At 38.2% G+C, this 13,376-nt stretch overlaps 1 protein-coding gene and 1 long non-coding RNA gene across 3 annotated transcripts in view; one reads left to right on the top strand and one right to left on the bottom strand.

Moving 5' to 3' along the window:
- The window catches only part of LOC125744373 (lysine-specific demethylase phf2-like), a 26,690-nt gene extending 23,015 nt beyond the window's left edge, over window positions 1–3,675 (top strand). For both annotated transcript variants that reach the window (XM_049016112.1, XM_049016111.1), the window contains exons 20-22: window positions 79–188; window positions 396–675; window positions 1,368–3,675. In XM_049016112.1, the coding sequence (XP_048872069.1) occupies window positions 79–188; window positions 396–675; window positions 1,368–1,456 (479 nt within the window). In that variant the 3' untranslated portion in view covers window positions 1,457–3,675. The remainder of the gene's footprint in view (window positions 1–78; window positions 189–395; window positions 676–1,367) is intronic.
- LOC125744399 (uncharacterized) lies at window positions 160–13,376 on the bottom strand. Its single transcript, XR_007398362.1, has 3 exons — window positions 13,294–13,376; window positions 3,810–3,922; window positions 160–213 (listed from the first exon to the last, which is right to left on the bottom strand). It is a non-coding gene; the product is annotated as an uncharacterized LOC125744399 (long non-coding RNA).

Below are 13,376 nucleotides of genomic sequence, written 5' to 3'. Positions count from 1 at the left end.
CATTTTATTGTTGACCTGTTCAGTCAGTATATCTGTCTTGCGTCGTTGTGTTGCATAGTCCTTTTTGTGTCTTTGTAGCTAGAGTGGGCCCTTCGGCCCCTCGACTGGACAGGCCGGTTCGGGAAGGGGCCCGGGTGGCTTCCATAGAGACGGGACTGGCGGCGGCAGCAGCCAAGCTCTCCCACCAGGTTGGTGTCCACTTCCGGCCTTCAGCTGTCAAAGACAGGAACAGTGGAAGAAGATGTACAAGGTGTTTTCATGGCGGCAGCTACGCAGTGACATTGGTGATAGCGGTGAACCTCATGAGTGCGCAATGTCGGGTCAGTCTCAAGGGCAGAGTCTTTCGCTGTAACCAGGAAATTTCTGCCTCAGCTTCTGCGTTCTTGTGTCACCAGGAGGAACAGAAGAACAAGAAGAAGAAGACCTCAAAGAAAAAGACACCACCGTTGGTGGAACCCGGGAAGGTTTCCCAGGAGTGCTGCTTCCCTGAGCCTCAGCTGGACTCTCACGGCAGTAGCCTGACAGACCATGAGTACACGACCGGCACAGGCAAAGTGCAGGGAGGGCCTCAGCCCATGGCTCCAGGGGTGTTCCTCACGCAGAGGCTTCCCTCCACATCGTCTCAGAACCGGACCTCTGCCAAGGGGGAATGTGCTGTCATACCAGAAGCTAAAGGTGAGTATAGTGGTTTGAAAATTGAAACCTTAGTTTAATTTACTTTAATATTCAGGGGTTTTCTGGAATGGAGAAAGCACAAAGATGGTTATACCAAGTTCTGGTTTCCATTATGTTAAACTGGGCTCTGGACTCCCCCATGATCTTTTACTGGATGAGCTGTTGGGAATGGATAGGTGGCTATCAAAAAATGTAAAATAGGGGCAGTGGTGGCCTAATGGTTAGGGAAGTATGTTTGTGATCAAAAGGTTCGAATTCCTAATCAGCAAGGTACCGCTGAGGTACCTCATGATGTGACATACAGGTTCAATGCAAAGGACCCGTTTTGTTGTGTGCTGTGGTGTGTCAACAATGACAATTAATCACATGCTTGAGAGCAATATGCTCTTGGCATTGTTTTGAAAATGTAGTTAGCATTTGTATAAAAAGCAGTAAGATGCTTGATACTGGTGAATATAATTAAAGGTCTTCACACAATGCACTCTAAATAATAAAAAAAGAATATATTTCTGATACATCATGGGATTTTGGCTCTTACTGGATTATTATATAAAACCATCCTTGAGTGAAATTATGAGCATTAAAAATTGCTTTCACAAGAAACAGCTGTAGACCAGGTTCAGTGATGTGTCAGAACTGAAATCCCAAGTGAGAAATAACACTCAAACTTATTAACTTGTCTTTTTTTCTAGGCAAAAAGCTAAAGAAAGGAATGGCTACAGCCAAGCAGAGACTGGGGAAGATTTTAAAGATCCATCGAAATGGAAAACTCCTTCTGTAAAACAGACTGAGGAAATCAGACCTCGCTGTGATATGCGTGGTTCACATGCTAGAATTGAGCTGCATTCATTAACATTAGGAACATCAAGAGGGATTCGCAACATTGGCAATGGACGGGGTCCCTAACATATATTTTTGATTTGAAAAAGATTACAGCATATACACATTTTTGCCTCAGTTTATCCTTCATAATCTTTTGAACAGAAAATGTATAGAATATCTGATATACATATTTTTAATAAAGGTATATCTACCATACTTTGCTTAAAAAAGCAAAACAACAAAAAATACGAACCCCACGATTATTCCCACCCCTAGGGGTAATATTTAGTGGTAACGTCATACACTCCCTTTTGATTCATTTTTTTTCCCAGTTATCCCATTCTGATACCGATTCTGATCTTTATTTCATTGTTCTGCATGATGTTTCACAAATGGCTGTAGTGGTAACGGTTGCTGAGAAGTCTAGCTATCTGAGTGTTGTGTGAATATGGCATTTCATAGCATATCTCTCAGAAAGGGTTTCCTGTTGTCCCTTCAGTTTATCGCCAACAAAGAAAATTTCGTTGCCAATTCCAAAGCCACATGATGGATTCGAAGTCTGTGGTCATTAACACAGCAATGGACAACATTGATTGCCCAAATACAGCTACCGAATCTGATGTTAAAAATTTGTAAGATGAAAAATCTTGGTATTTATGAAGAAAAGCATTTATTAATTTTGGTGCAAGAATAATCTACAGGGCAATTTTTTGTACATATGAATGTATTTATTAGGTATTTATTAAATTTAGATTTTAAAAAATATATATAAATATATTTATTTTTTTCTCTTAAACATAAAATGTATGTAAACTTTTCCCACTTGAAACATCATTAGTATTTTAGGACATTTTTAATTCTGTTTTTGATGTTTTATTTTCTAGTAGCGATTTACTAGTAGTCAAGTATATCTGACCCACATTTAGAAGCAGAATAAGTAAGCAAAATGGGTCAGACCACTTTTTTATGTATTTCCTAGAATAAAGTTATATGCTTTCAATGGTGCTGCCATATTGAATGTGTTCCCCTGGGACCAGCAGGTTTACCTGGGCATAGATATCTGTACTTGCATAGAAATACTAGCACAATCGAATGGCAGTTTGCAGAGGGGGAGTCCCACGTCTGTATAAACACTACGTTGAACCTAAAGTCCATCTGATCCTTCCATTGTTCTGGGTTTCACAGCCTCAAGTGGAACTTTCTGCCCCAAGTTTATTTCTCAGGCAGCTTTGGAGCGCAGATGTCATCGGAAATATGCATTTATATGACGTTCTAATGAAAATAATACATGCCTGGAATGTAGCTTGTATATAGCGTTTTAAAACGACCTTTTGTAACATTTTCCCTTTTCTTAAGTATACATTTTTATGAATTTTTTTGATAATTGTAAATAAAAATTTACAATGGCACAGATAATGGTATACTTTTTCAGTGAATTAGATGGTGCCCTTTTTTGTTTGCTTGTTCGCAGACGTGTTGTTTGAAAAATAACATGACTGACTATGGCCCACACAAGGTAACTTGGACAAATGTAGTATTACATGGGGAAGTTGGTGGGAAACTGAAATGGTCAAAATCAAAAATGTCTTTTTGTAACCAGCTTCTTGTTGCAGTAAAACAGCAGAATCAAATGGTTTTACTCGCACCTTGTGAAATTGCCTTTCAGTGTTTTGTATTTTATATTTGTACATTTCTTAAGAGCCTTTTTTAAAGGTATTTAATCAGCCACTGAAAGTTCTTATTTAGCAATCCTAAATTAACATTGGCTTCTGTCATTTAAATTTAATCTTTGTATTTAATCTTTGTTTCATTGTAACTCCTTCACTGTGTGTGTCAGGACTGCTGTTGACATCACTGCATATCTGAATGTCATCACTTGCTTCACAACTGTGTAGGTATAACCATCGACTGTGCTTTTTGTTTTTTTGTGACTCAGTATGCACAATTTTTACAGTTTACTGTAGTTACCCATCCCTGTGTGTTGCTTACCTATAAAAGTCATGTGACTCCTATGTATTCAGGTACAGACTGCTTCTGTAATTATTTAACTATTCTAGACTTCATTTGACAAATGTGTGATGTGGTGGCTTACTTTTAAAGATGTTCCCATCATTAAATATGTGCTCTGCATTGCAGCAGTGTAAGGTACCTTTGTGGTCACCTTCCTTTACTAATGAATGTCGGCTCATTTTGTTGTTATTTCTGTCACGTCCTGCCCATCATGTCAGTTCGACCCTCCTGTCTCCTCCCTAACGTGGCCCTGAGCTACACCTGTTGCTTGTTACCCCTCGTTTGTCTGTGTATATACGTACCTGTTTTTCCCCAATCCAGTCACTGATGTCGCTCCTCCTGTGTGCCTGTGTCCTCCCCCGTACTCGCCTGCTTGTTTTGACTCCTAGCAGTCTTGCTTGTTTCCCGTAAACCCCTGTTTGAAGACAGCCGTTTAGTGAACAAGTCCTTCATCTCGCTTCTCGTGACATTTTCCTTCAATTAGGTTGTGGAAAGCAATTCCGATACGAATCCTGTATATGGAGAAGTTTGTGTTCCAGGTATGTTAGTTGGGATTAGGAGCAGCATGGTGTGCTGCCCACTCGGCAGTTTGACTCGAGTTCATAAAAATAGCAGAGCCACTCCACAAGTAGTTGCAGTGTAAATACAGGCATAAACATTGTGGTTATCTCTCTTTAATTCTTTTCATCTTATTCATGTAAACAGCCTTTAAGCTCCAGGCCCCTGATCACTAGCAAGAAGCTAAGATACATCTGGCATGGTTTCGCATCACACAAATTTCAAAATGTTGTTTAATAAGCCTACATCACCATTTTTGGTAATTTGTTAAAACAACCACAATGTTCTTCATAAGATGCATTCAAAGGAATGAAAGGATTCAGTAACCCCAAGCAAGGACTCTCAGCTCTCAGAATTTTGAGCCTTAATGTATTATACTCCGTCATTAATCCAAGACATCTAGAAATAGTTTCTTTTTGCCAACTGAACAACAGATTGTATTTGGCTATGAAGCCTCAAATTTGGATCTCTTAAATATTTTGTGGTATAATTTACACTGAGTAGTAACTGAAGCATATATCACATGTACTGCCAGTGCACTTTTATTGTAGTACTATCCATGTATATATATGTATATGTATATACATGAACAAAACTTGATAATTTTGTAATTGTGACTTGGCACAATGCTTTTAATAAATCGGCAAATTTGTTTTACACTCTTCCCTGGCCTGCTAGCCCCTATTGTTACAAGAATTTGGCTATTCTTATGTATGGAAAATAATTTGGACATGAAAATATAAGTCTGAAATAAGGATCAGAAATATGTTTATTGTTGATACCAAGTAGTGATATAAATGTTCCTGTAAAAATCAGAAAACAATTTAACATAAAAATTATTATAAAATGTGTCATAACACACAAAATAATCATCAAACTATCTCATTTTATTACAGCATGTTTCTATGCCAAACATTTTCCAACGTATGTCTGCTGTGCAAAGGTCTTGTTGGATGTTCACAGCCTCCACAGAGAACTGGAGCATTTTTGTTTGCTTCATGTTGTTAATTTATGAATCCTTCTTGGTCTTATTGTAGAAAGTGATTGAGTGTAGAAAAGAGTAAAGCACATGGAGTTTCAAAGATGGTAAAAGCCTCTGAGAGGAATGTCTGGGATTTATCGGAAAACATTTGTAACACATCAAGAAAATATAACAAAGTACAGATGTACCAAACAGTTTGTTGTTCTTTTTTTATTTGCATTCTTTTGTCTGTTTTTAATTTAATGAACAATTCAAAAGTTTTTACATAAAAAAATGTTCATTATAGCATGTGGACAGGTGTTTATTTCAGATTTTCATTTCAGAGTTGGAGCTAAAAAAAATTAAGTATTGAAAGCATTTGAACTAAGTACTCTAGTCATAAAGAAAAAAAATATATAATTTAATGCTTTAAATGAACATCATACACTAGCAAATTTTCAAACATTTTTTTTGCATCTACAGTAGAAGTGATTCACTATAACTAAAATGGCTAAGAAAATAATCCAAATTTAAAAATACCTTATCAATGCTTTTAATATGAGTGCACTCTCCAAATTGTATAAAAATTTACATGAATTTTTACTTATTTTACCTGAAAATTGTATTTTTTTATTTTGAAAAATGTGAACGATTATATACTATCCACTGTCTTAGTAGGTATTATAACATTGCAACCACATAGTGGAAATTATGAATTCAAGATTGAAATAAATCAAACCATTGTTTCCTAAAAGTGATCAGCAGATGGAAACTATGTGAGTTCTCTTTTCATACTTTTCTGATCACATGGTAAAAGCGAACTGTTCCACAGATTTCCTGATTGACCAGGGCTTTGCAATAATGAAATGCAACAGCCAGTTAAGGGATTGCTCTGTTTTTCTTGCATTTCAGAATTCAGATGCTACATTTCCATAAAAAATTTGATATACCATCATCTGGTTCTTGCAACAGAGAGTGTTTTTTCGCCCCTTTTCACCTGCAAACACCTGGTGACAGTATTTCTCTCTCCAGTAGAGAGAAACTGCCGAATCTTCAGTATTCCTGGTGACACCCCAACGTCAGGGGACAGTCCAGCTGTTTCTGATAACTGGGGTCTCAATGATTCTGCATGAGGGCAAGAAGCTTCACTAAATAATCCCATCTCTACCCACAGTGGACTGGGCAGCACATGATAACTTCAGTCTAAGATGAATCTTATCATTTAGTTGAAGTTATTTATTATGGAATTAATTTGCTGACTTTCCCGTCCTTACACACTGCAATTAAACATCAAATCATATGCATGAATCAAATCATTTTATAGAATTTTATTCTATAAAACTTTTTTAATAGTTTTTTTTTATATATAGACAAAATAAAAAAGCATTTCCAATGTATGAAGTAGGTCAGCCATTATCAGCCTTTCATTTAATGAAAAGAATAGAATGTGTAATAAACAATGGTGTATGCCAATTCTGTTTTTAAAAGTGGAAAGTTACAAGTACCTTTGGTCATTTATGTATTGCACTACTGATGAAGCATCCTTGCCTTGGCAGAGTACAGTATTTAACTCCTGTATCACACGCACCCATTCACTCAATATTAACAATAAATGGTACACTAAGAAATTTTAGTTACTATTTCTGAGTTTTGTTTTCAATACCGTTCACTTTTCAATTGTTTCCTATCCCCACAGAGCAGGTCCCAATTTACAGTCTCCTTTTCAGTTGTGTTATTTATATTCCTTTGGCCAAAAATTTGGGATTTTAAAATAGGCCCTTTTTGATGTGAAATTGCCTTCAGATGGGATTTGGGAGTTAACCAAAGCACAGGGATACTGTTTACATGCAGTAGTCGAGGTCGGAAATTGCTTTTGAAAGTATGCTTTAAGGGAATAGCATTTGCAACAATGTGTTGCTTGATTTTCAAAGCATAATATCAAGCATTGCCATGCTTCAAGAAGTACCTCTGATGGCCGTCCAAACATGTTTAAAAACCACACCAAATGGCAGCTTCATTTGCTTGTATCATTTTGAAACAAAGTTCAGGTTTAGTCATAATGACCAGGTGCCTGTCTGAGACCAGTGAAGAAATAAATTAACGAAGACATGTAACAGGTCCAAGGCAGGACTACTTATTTATAATCATTACTTAGAGAACTAAAGGAATTTATTATTGTTATTATTATTTTTTAATGTAGCACAGCCTTCACAAAAACAATCACTACTATGTTAGCACTGAATATGTGTTCCTACTTTTTCCAGACAATATATTTCCCATCGGTGCAAGATTTGCTGTCTAAATTGCTTAATCCAGTATGCTTGCCATATGCTGCTCCCTGGCTTAATTTCCGTATGACCCCTAAAATCACATGTGACCCCCCTGACCACAAGCACTTCCTTAGACTATTAATAGGGTGGTTATTTGAAAACCTTCTGTGAAAGCACGCACTTTATTAGCTGATAGCCAATCAGCCTAAATGCTAAGTGTGCTTCAATCTGAGGGTCGGCCATGTAATGTGGTAAACTGACAAGTAATGATGCCATGGAGAGAGGCAGAGCATGCATGTTTACCTTAATCTCAGTCAAAGTCAATCTTATGGCAATTTGAGTTTCCTAGGAGTTTAGTTTGTGTTCGTTAAAGAGAAATCATGTGCAGATGGCTACTCACTGCATGGAAATACTGCATGAAGGCTGCCTGCCCTCCATACCTGTTTCCATATGCCAGTGTTTCCTCAGCACCCTGACTGGCACCCAGCCCACACCTACAATTATAGGTGATTTTACTGGAGATGCAGGGGGTGCAATTGCACCCCCTATTGGTCAGATGAAATTGGTATTGGAATCAATGTGTAGTAGTAATTTATTGTAAACATATTTACTGTGTTTATGGGTAGCTAAGTTTGGCATAGCTTGTAATGAAATGAATGAATGCCTGTACGACTCCTCTCACTTCTCTTGGGTGGAGATCTCTACACCAGCCCACATCAAGCACTGGGGGGTGCTATACCTTTGCTGCTTCTTGTTACCTTTGGACTGCTTTTAGCTGTATTTATTAATTGTCATCATCATATTTTCCTTTACTTGCATTTTACCATTTTATTTTTCCACATGAATTCCTGATTTAATTTGCATTATATTTTATTATATCTTTTATTGTATTATTCCTGGTATATGTAAGTACAGTGATCAATGCCTTGGCACAACAATTTTCCTCTGGATAAAAGTTTTATCTAATCTTGTCACTAACTGGGCCCTCTCACCTTGCACCCCATGAGGGAAAAGCCCGGATTCGCCTATGTCTATAGCCAACCTCCTTGCTTCATCTAATTCTCAGGCCAGAGCTGAATTTATTGGAAAATCATGCACGAAGTTCTTCAGATTCAAGCTCTTCAGATTCATGACTAGGCATCATATCCAGCTCCCATCCACATGACTGCCACTACCAATGTATGATTAAATGTTATAATTAATTGTTATATCCAAAGATATGCCACAAATTACATTTTCAATAAAAAAATATTTTATAATGGTATAAAATTAAAAATGAAGAGTCTATCATGATAAAAAAAAATATTTAAAAATGATTCTGATATTTACAATAAACTTAATCCTGAATAAGAATTCAGAGATGAGGAACAAGGACAAGGAAAACCCATTCAGCTCTATACTGCCAGTGCTACCTACTGTATGACAGCCCATAATTGACAGAATTCTGTATGGTATGAAATCTATGAAACTTGAAATTGTGATCGCAATAGCTTTAATCCACTTACATAATGATATTATGTAAGCACTAGCAATGCACCTCACCTATGGCAATAAATTGAAGATAACCTGAAAGGGAAACCAGGCTAATGAAAGATGAATGACAGAATGCAAGTAGCCTGTCATCAAGTTCGGCATTACTGTGTTTATTAATGGATGAGACAAATATGTAAACGCCATGCTAATAGTGCTCATCTATGGAATTTATAAATAAACACTTGAGTCAAGACTGGTATAAGATATGTAGTTTGTGCTTTATTCTGTTATTTATTATTTTAATGATTAAAGTTTATTTAATCACTGTGAATCACAGACGTCTCAGTTGATATAGCACAGATCTACATGCTTTGACTGGATTTCCAAATCAAATCAGTTTTTCATTACACCCTCAAAGTTTTGCCGCCATGTGGATTAATTTAGCTAAGTATCTAATGTCTTCCTCCATGAACTGGCATTCTCAAGCATGTGACACCACCATGCCAAACATAAACATGTTGGGGAAACTGCATATAAACCAGCACAGTCTCCTTTTTATACAGCCATCTTTCCCCTATTTACCATTTGCATTCGAGACATTGCATGCTTAAGGCAGAACTGCCTTATCTGGAAAATATCCTTGATGTAAAAGACGTGTAAAAATTAAATGGTTTTCACAGATAATTAGGACTTAAAGTAAAACATTAAGAGAAGGAATATGGATGTCATCATTCTGTGGAATTTAGTCTAAGAATCTTGGCTGAGTTTTACCAAAATCATAGACTTCTTGCTGTAGTAAGTCAGGCTGAGGCCCAATCGCAGAGCGATCCCCGATCATTCGGAGGCAACAGGATCCAAAACCCGAATGGAAAGGGAAACAAAATCAGACAAGGAACAGAGCAGGGCAGAACAATATCAGAATCGGAATCCAGTACATTAGTAATTGGTGTTAACTAATGATCGAAATCATAAGGAGAAAATTTCAGTATGGATCCGACTCTGAATACCTCACAAGGAACTAATGCGAAAACTGGTAATAAATTGATCTAGCAGGATTTTATGCGCAAGTGGAAATAATAAACTGCAGAAGACTATTTAGGAAGGGAAAAGATTCATTTACTCAGGAAAAAATGGGGATCTACACCAGTGCTCAGTAACTGTGCATGAGACAATCCCTCACACTGATTAAATTGGTATATAGCCCTAGGTAATTAGGGCAGTGAGGTACAGCTGTCAGTACGCAGGGAGAGAGACTGGTACCGGGGAAAATCCAGGGGTCCCTGGCCCAAACCCAAGGCAAAAAGTCAGAGCATGCTTGGGTCAAGTGATCCTGTTATGAACATACTATGAACTTGCTGATCATATCATCAGAAATGGAGTGATGAGGCCCACAAGAAAACACATATCTCAAGGAAACTGACATCTCAGTCAGTTATCTTGGTCAAAGCCGACTCATTCATTACAAGCTAAGCCAATCATTTCGTGTTGCAATCTGTCTACAATGTCTTGTTCAGCCAGACAAACTATTTTGCTGGAATTATCCTGAGACTCCAGCATCCCAATTGTGCTAAAGAAGTAGATCCCTGGAGTACATCCTTAGTTGTTGCTTAGATACACTGGCAAAGGGGCGCTATTGCTGGCATCATAACCAGGTGCTGAGGGTCAATGAGAGCAAACAAGAAGGTCTTTGCTTTTGTCAAGGCAGGGGGGACAAAGTCACAGCTACACCCAAAAGGGACAGGTGGGATCCTCATCTCTGCATGGAGCTGTCATTTGAAGGTTTAATTGGGGAAGCAACTCATATCTTTTACAGAAACCTTGAAAGCTTGAGTCAGACATGGTACTGATGTCTGAATTTTGACATTACATGTCCACACAGCAGGAATTCCATCAAGAATATTGTAGAAGCTGCATGGAGGATACCAATGGCGTACCCGAGTGGAACCACAAAGAGATGTAAATTGATGTAAATACTGCGTGCTGTACCCTAGCTGTATTCACAATGACATGGTCTGGCCCCAAAGAATGACCAAACTCAGCTGGACGCATGAGCACCATCGGATTGGTCGAAATGTATGGATACACTGGTGTTTTCCATGCATTTCTATATGTATGGATTATCTGACGGAAACAAGTGCATATTTTTTATATTATTTTATAATATTATTAGCACTGCCTATCGCCGTATATTGATGCCTTCCAGATAACTCAGAACTTGAAAATTTCCAACCTCCTACTTAAAAAGTGCTTAAAAATTAACTGAAAGGCATCAAATTGTAATGCAAATTCACCCAAGCTAATGCTAATTCTGCTAGAGTTTGATGTTAACATAACACAGACATTCTCACAGACGTGCTAGTGGAAATTAGCACATAGTAAATCATAATGTACACTGTGTGAACAGTAAAAGAAGCATCTCTTTAGTTGAACGTCATTGTCGCTGTCCTACTGTAGCCTGGTAATGCTGTGACCAAGCTCACCCTTCTGCAGTGGAAAATGGAAGCAAGCTGGGACAGCACTGTACCCACTGTGCCTTTGTGGTACTGCGGTACGTTTCCCGAAAACTCCCATAAGCAACTTCCAAACTTTGATGATTCCAACTATGTGAGTTGCTAACAAACATTAATAACTTTGCTTAGTGCCACAAGATGCCTCTGGATAAAGAAGGGTGACCTGTTAACCACACATGCTACTTGAACAAACCACAACATTGGAAACTAGTCAAAACTGACTTTAGACTATTAATTTGTCAAGTTAATAACTTTTTACAGCGGGACATCTCCAGCTCTGAGGAAGCCCTCCGCTGCCATCCTCCAAGCCTTGGAAATCTCAGCAAATTTTATGCAAGGAAATAGCAGGACAAGTTGCCGCTGCCCATTCTTGAGAAACGCTGAGAAATGCTACCAGTTTCTCAGAACCAAGACTATTCAGCATCTGAAAACCTTCTTTAATAAAGCTGTGAAGTTATTGAACCAGCCCTCATGATGCCTAACCATGTGTACTAATATTGTATATATATATATATATCCATCCATCCATTTTCCAAACCGTTTATCCTAATGGGTCACGGGGGGTCTGGAGCCTATCCCGGAAGCAATGGGCATGAGGCAGGGAACAACACAGGATGGGGGGCCAGCCCATCGCAGGGCACACTCACACACCATTCACTCACACATGCACACTTTGGGCAATTTAGCACCTCTAATTAGCCTCAGCATGTTTTTGGACTGTGGGGGGAAACCGGAGTACCTGGAGGAAACCCCACGACGACATGGGGAGAACATGCAAACTCCACACACATGTAACCCAGGCGGAGACTCGAACCCGGGTCCCAGAGGTGTGAGCCAACAGTGCTAACCACTGCACCACCATGTCGCCCCTATATATGTATATATATATATATGTACCATTTCCATTTGTATCAGTACTCTGGGGACAGCATCCAGCAATGGGGGTGTGGTTGAGTTGCAGGGGGTGGATCAGAACTGAGCCTTCCAGGTAAATTATGAAACTGAATTACTAATTTGATCTTCTTTGCTCCTCTTAGACTGTGCAGTCAAACCTGCAGAAATAAGTTACTTATATGCTTGGCTCTTGACAAATGAAACTCAAGCTTACCATTAGACTCAAGACAATAATTTACAAAGTTGGATCTAACACTGAAGTTCAGTTATATGATTGTTATCTTTGAACAGGTGTCATAAATAGAAATAAACATAAACATTTTTGGTAGGTGTCAATAACTGCATTTTGGAGATGTCTGTCATTATACATTTATCATAGAGTAGTAATATGGCTTTCTGCTGAGCTTTTGTTAAAATTTCTCTTTTTTAGTTGGAAGTTAATGTGATAAACACAGTATTGTGAATAACATCTCCTGAAGTGTTTCATTAGAGAAGACCTGAGGGTCTTTGGTATCTCCAAGCACTGCAGATAAGAACGACGTGGGCATACAGTATGTGTGTCATGGATATTGGTCTGGCCAAGGAACCTAATGAAAGTGGAGAGTATTTGTAAACTGTCTGCGCTTTCTCAAACATACCTTAAAGCTTCCCTGAAGGAAATGGAACAGCTACAAACCCACCTAATTTGCTGAAATGCGTGGGGCGCACGCTTGAGTGAGCATAACTGATGTGGGACATTACTTTAAGCTTAACTACCTCCAGGCTCGTATTGCCTGACAGCAATCGAAACCACAATAAATCTAATCACTTGTTTGTGCATAATACTTGGCCGCAAACCTCCGGAGTTCCAGCACGTGTATGTTTCAATATAATTTGATAATGAATATCTGTTTTGTGAATGTGAGTCTATTTAGACTGAAATGAGGTGCCAGTAAAATGTACATGAAAGGTTTATTCATTATTACAGCTAGAAAACTTAGAAATTTAAAGCAATGTTGTTAATTTTCACTGTACATGATTTCTTATACCTGATTATTTTGTTGTCTTCAACATTTTGGCTATAATCAATGTTACCAACATGCACAATAGCAGGGAATACAACAGTATAATCACAGTTTACCTTTGTAGACAGGGATACACATTATAAATATTCCACAGTACCCCCTGGATGAGCAGTGAGAATTATTTGTGATTGATAAGGTG

This window comes from Brienomyrus brachyistius, chromosome 6, assembly GCF_023856365.1.
Source record: "Brienomyrus brachyistius isolate T26 chromosome 6, BBRACH_0.4, whole genome shotgun sequence".
NCBI classification, from domain to species: domain Eukaryota; kingdom Metazoa; phylum Chordata; class Actinopteri; order Osteoglossiformes; family Mormyridae; genus Brienomyrus; species Brienomyrus brachyistius.
The sequence above is the reverse complement of the archived record's forward strand: the minus strand, read 5'-3'. Positions and strand labels throughout refer to the sequence as shown.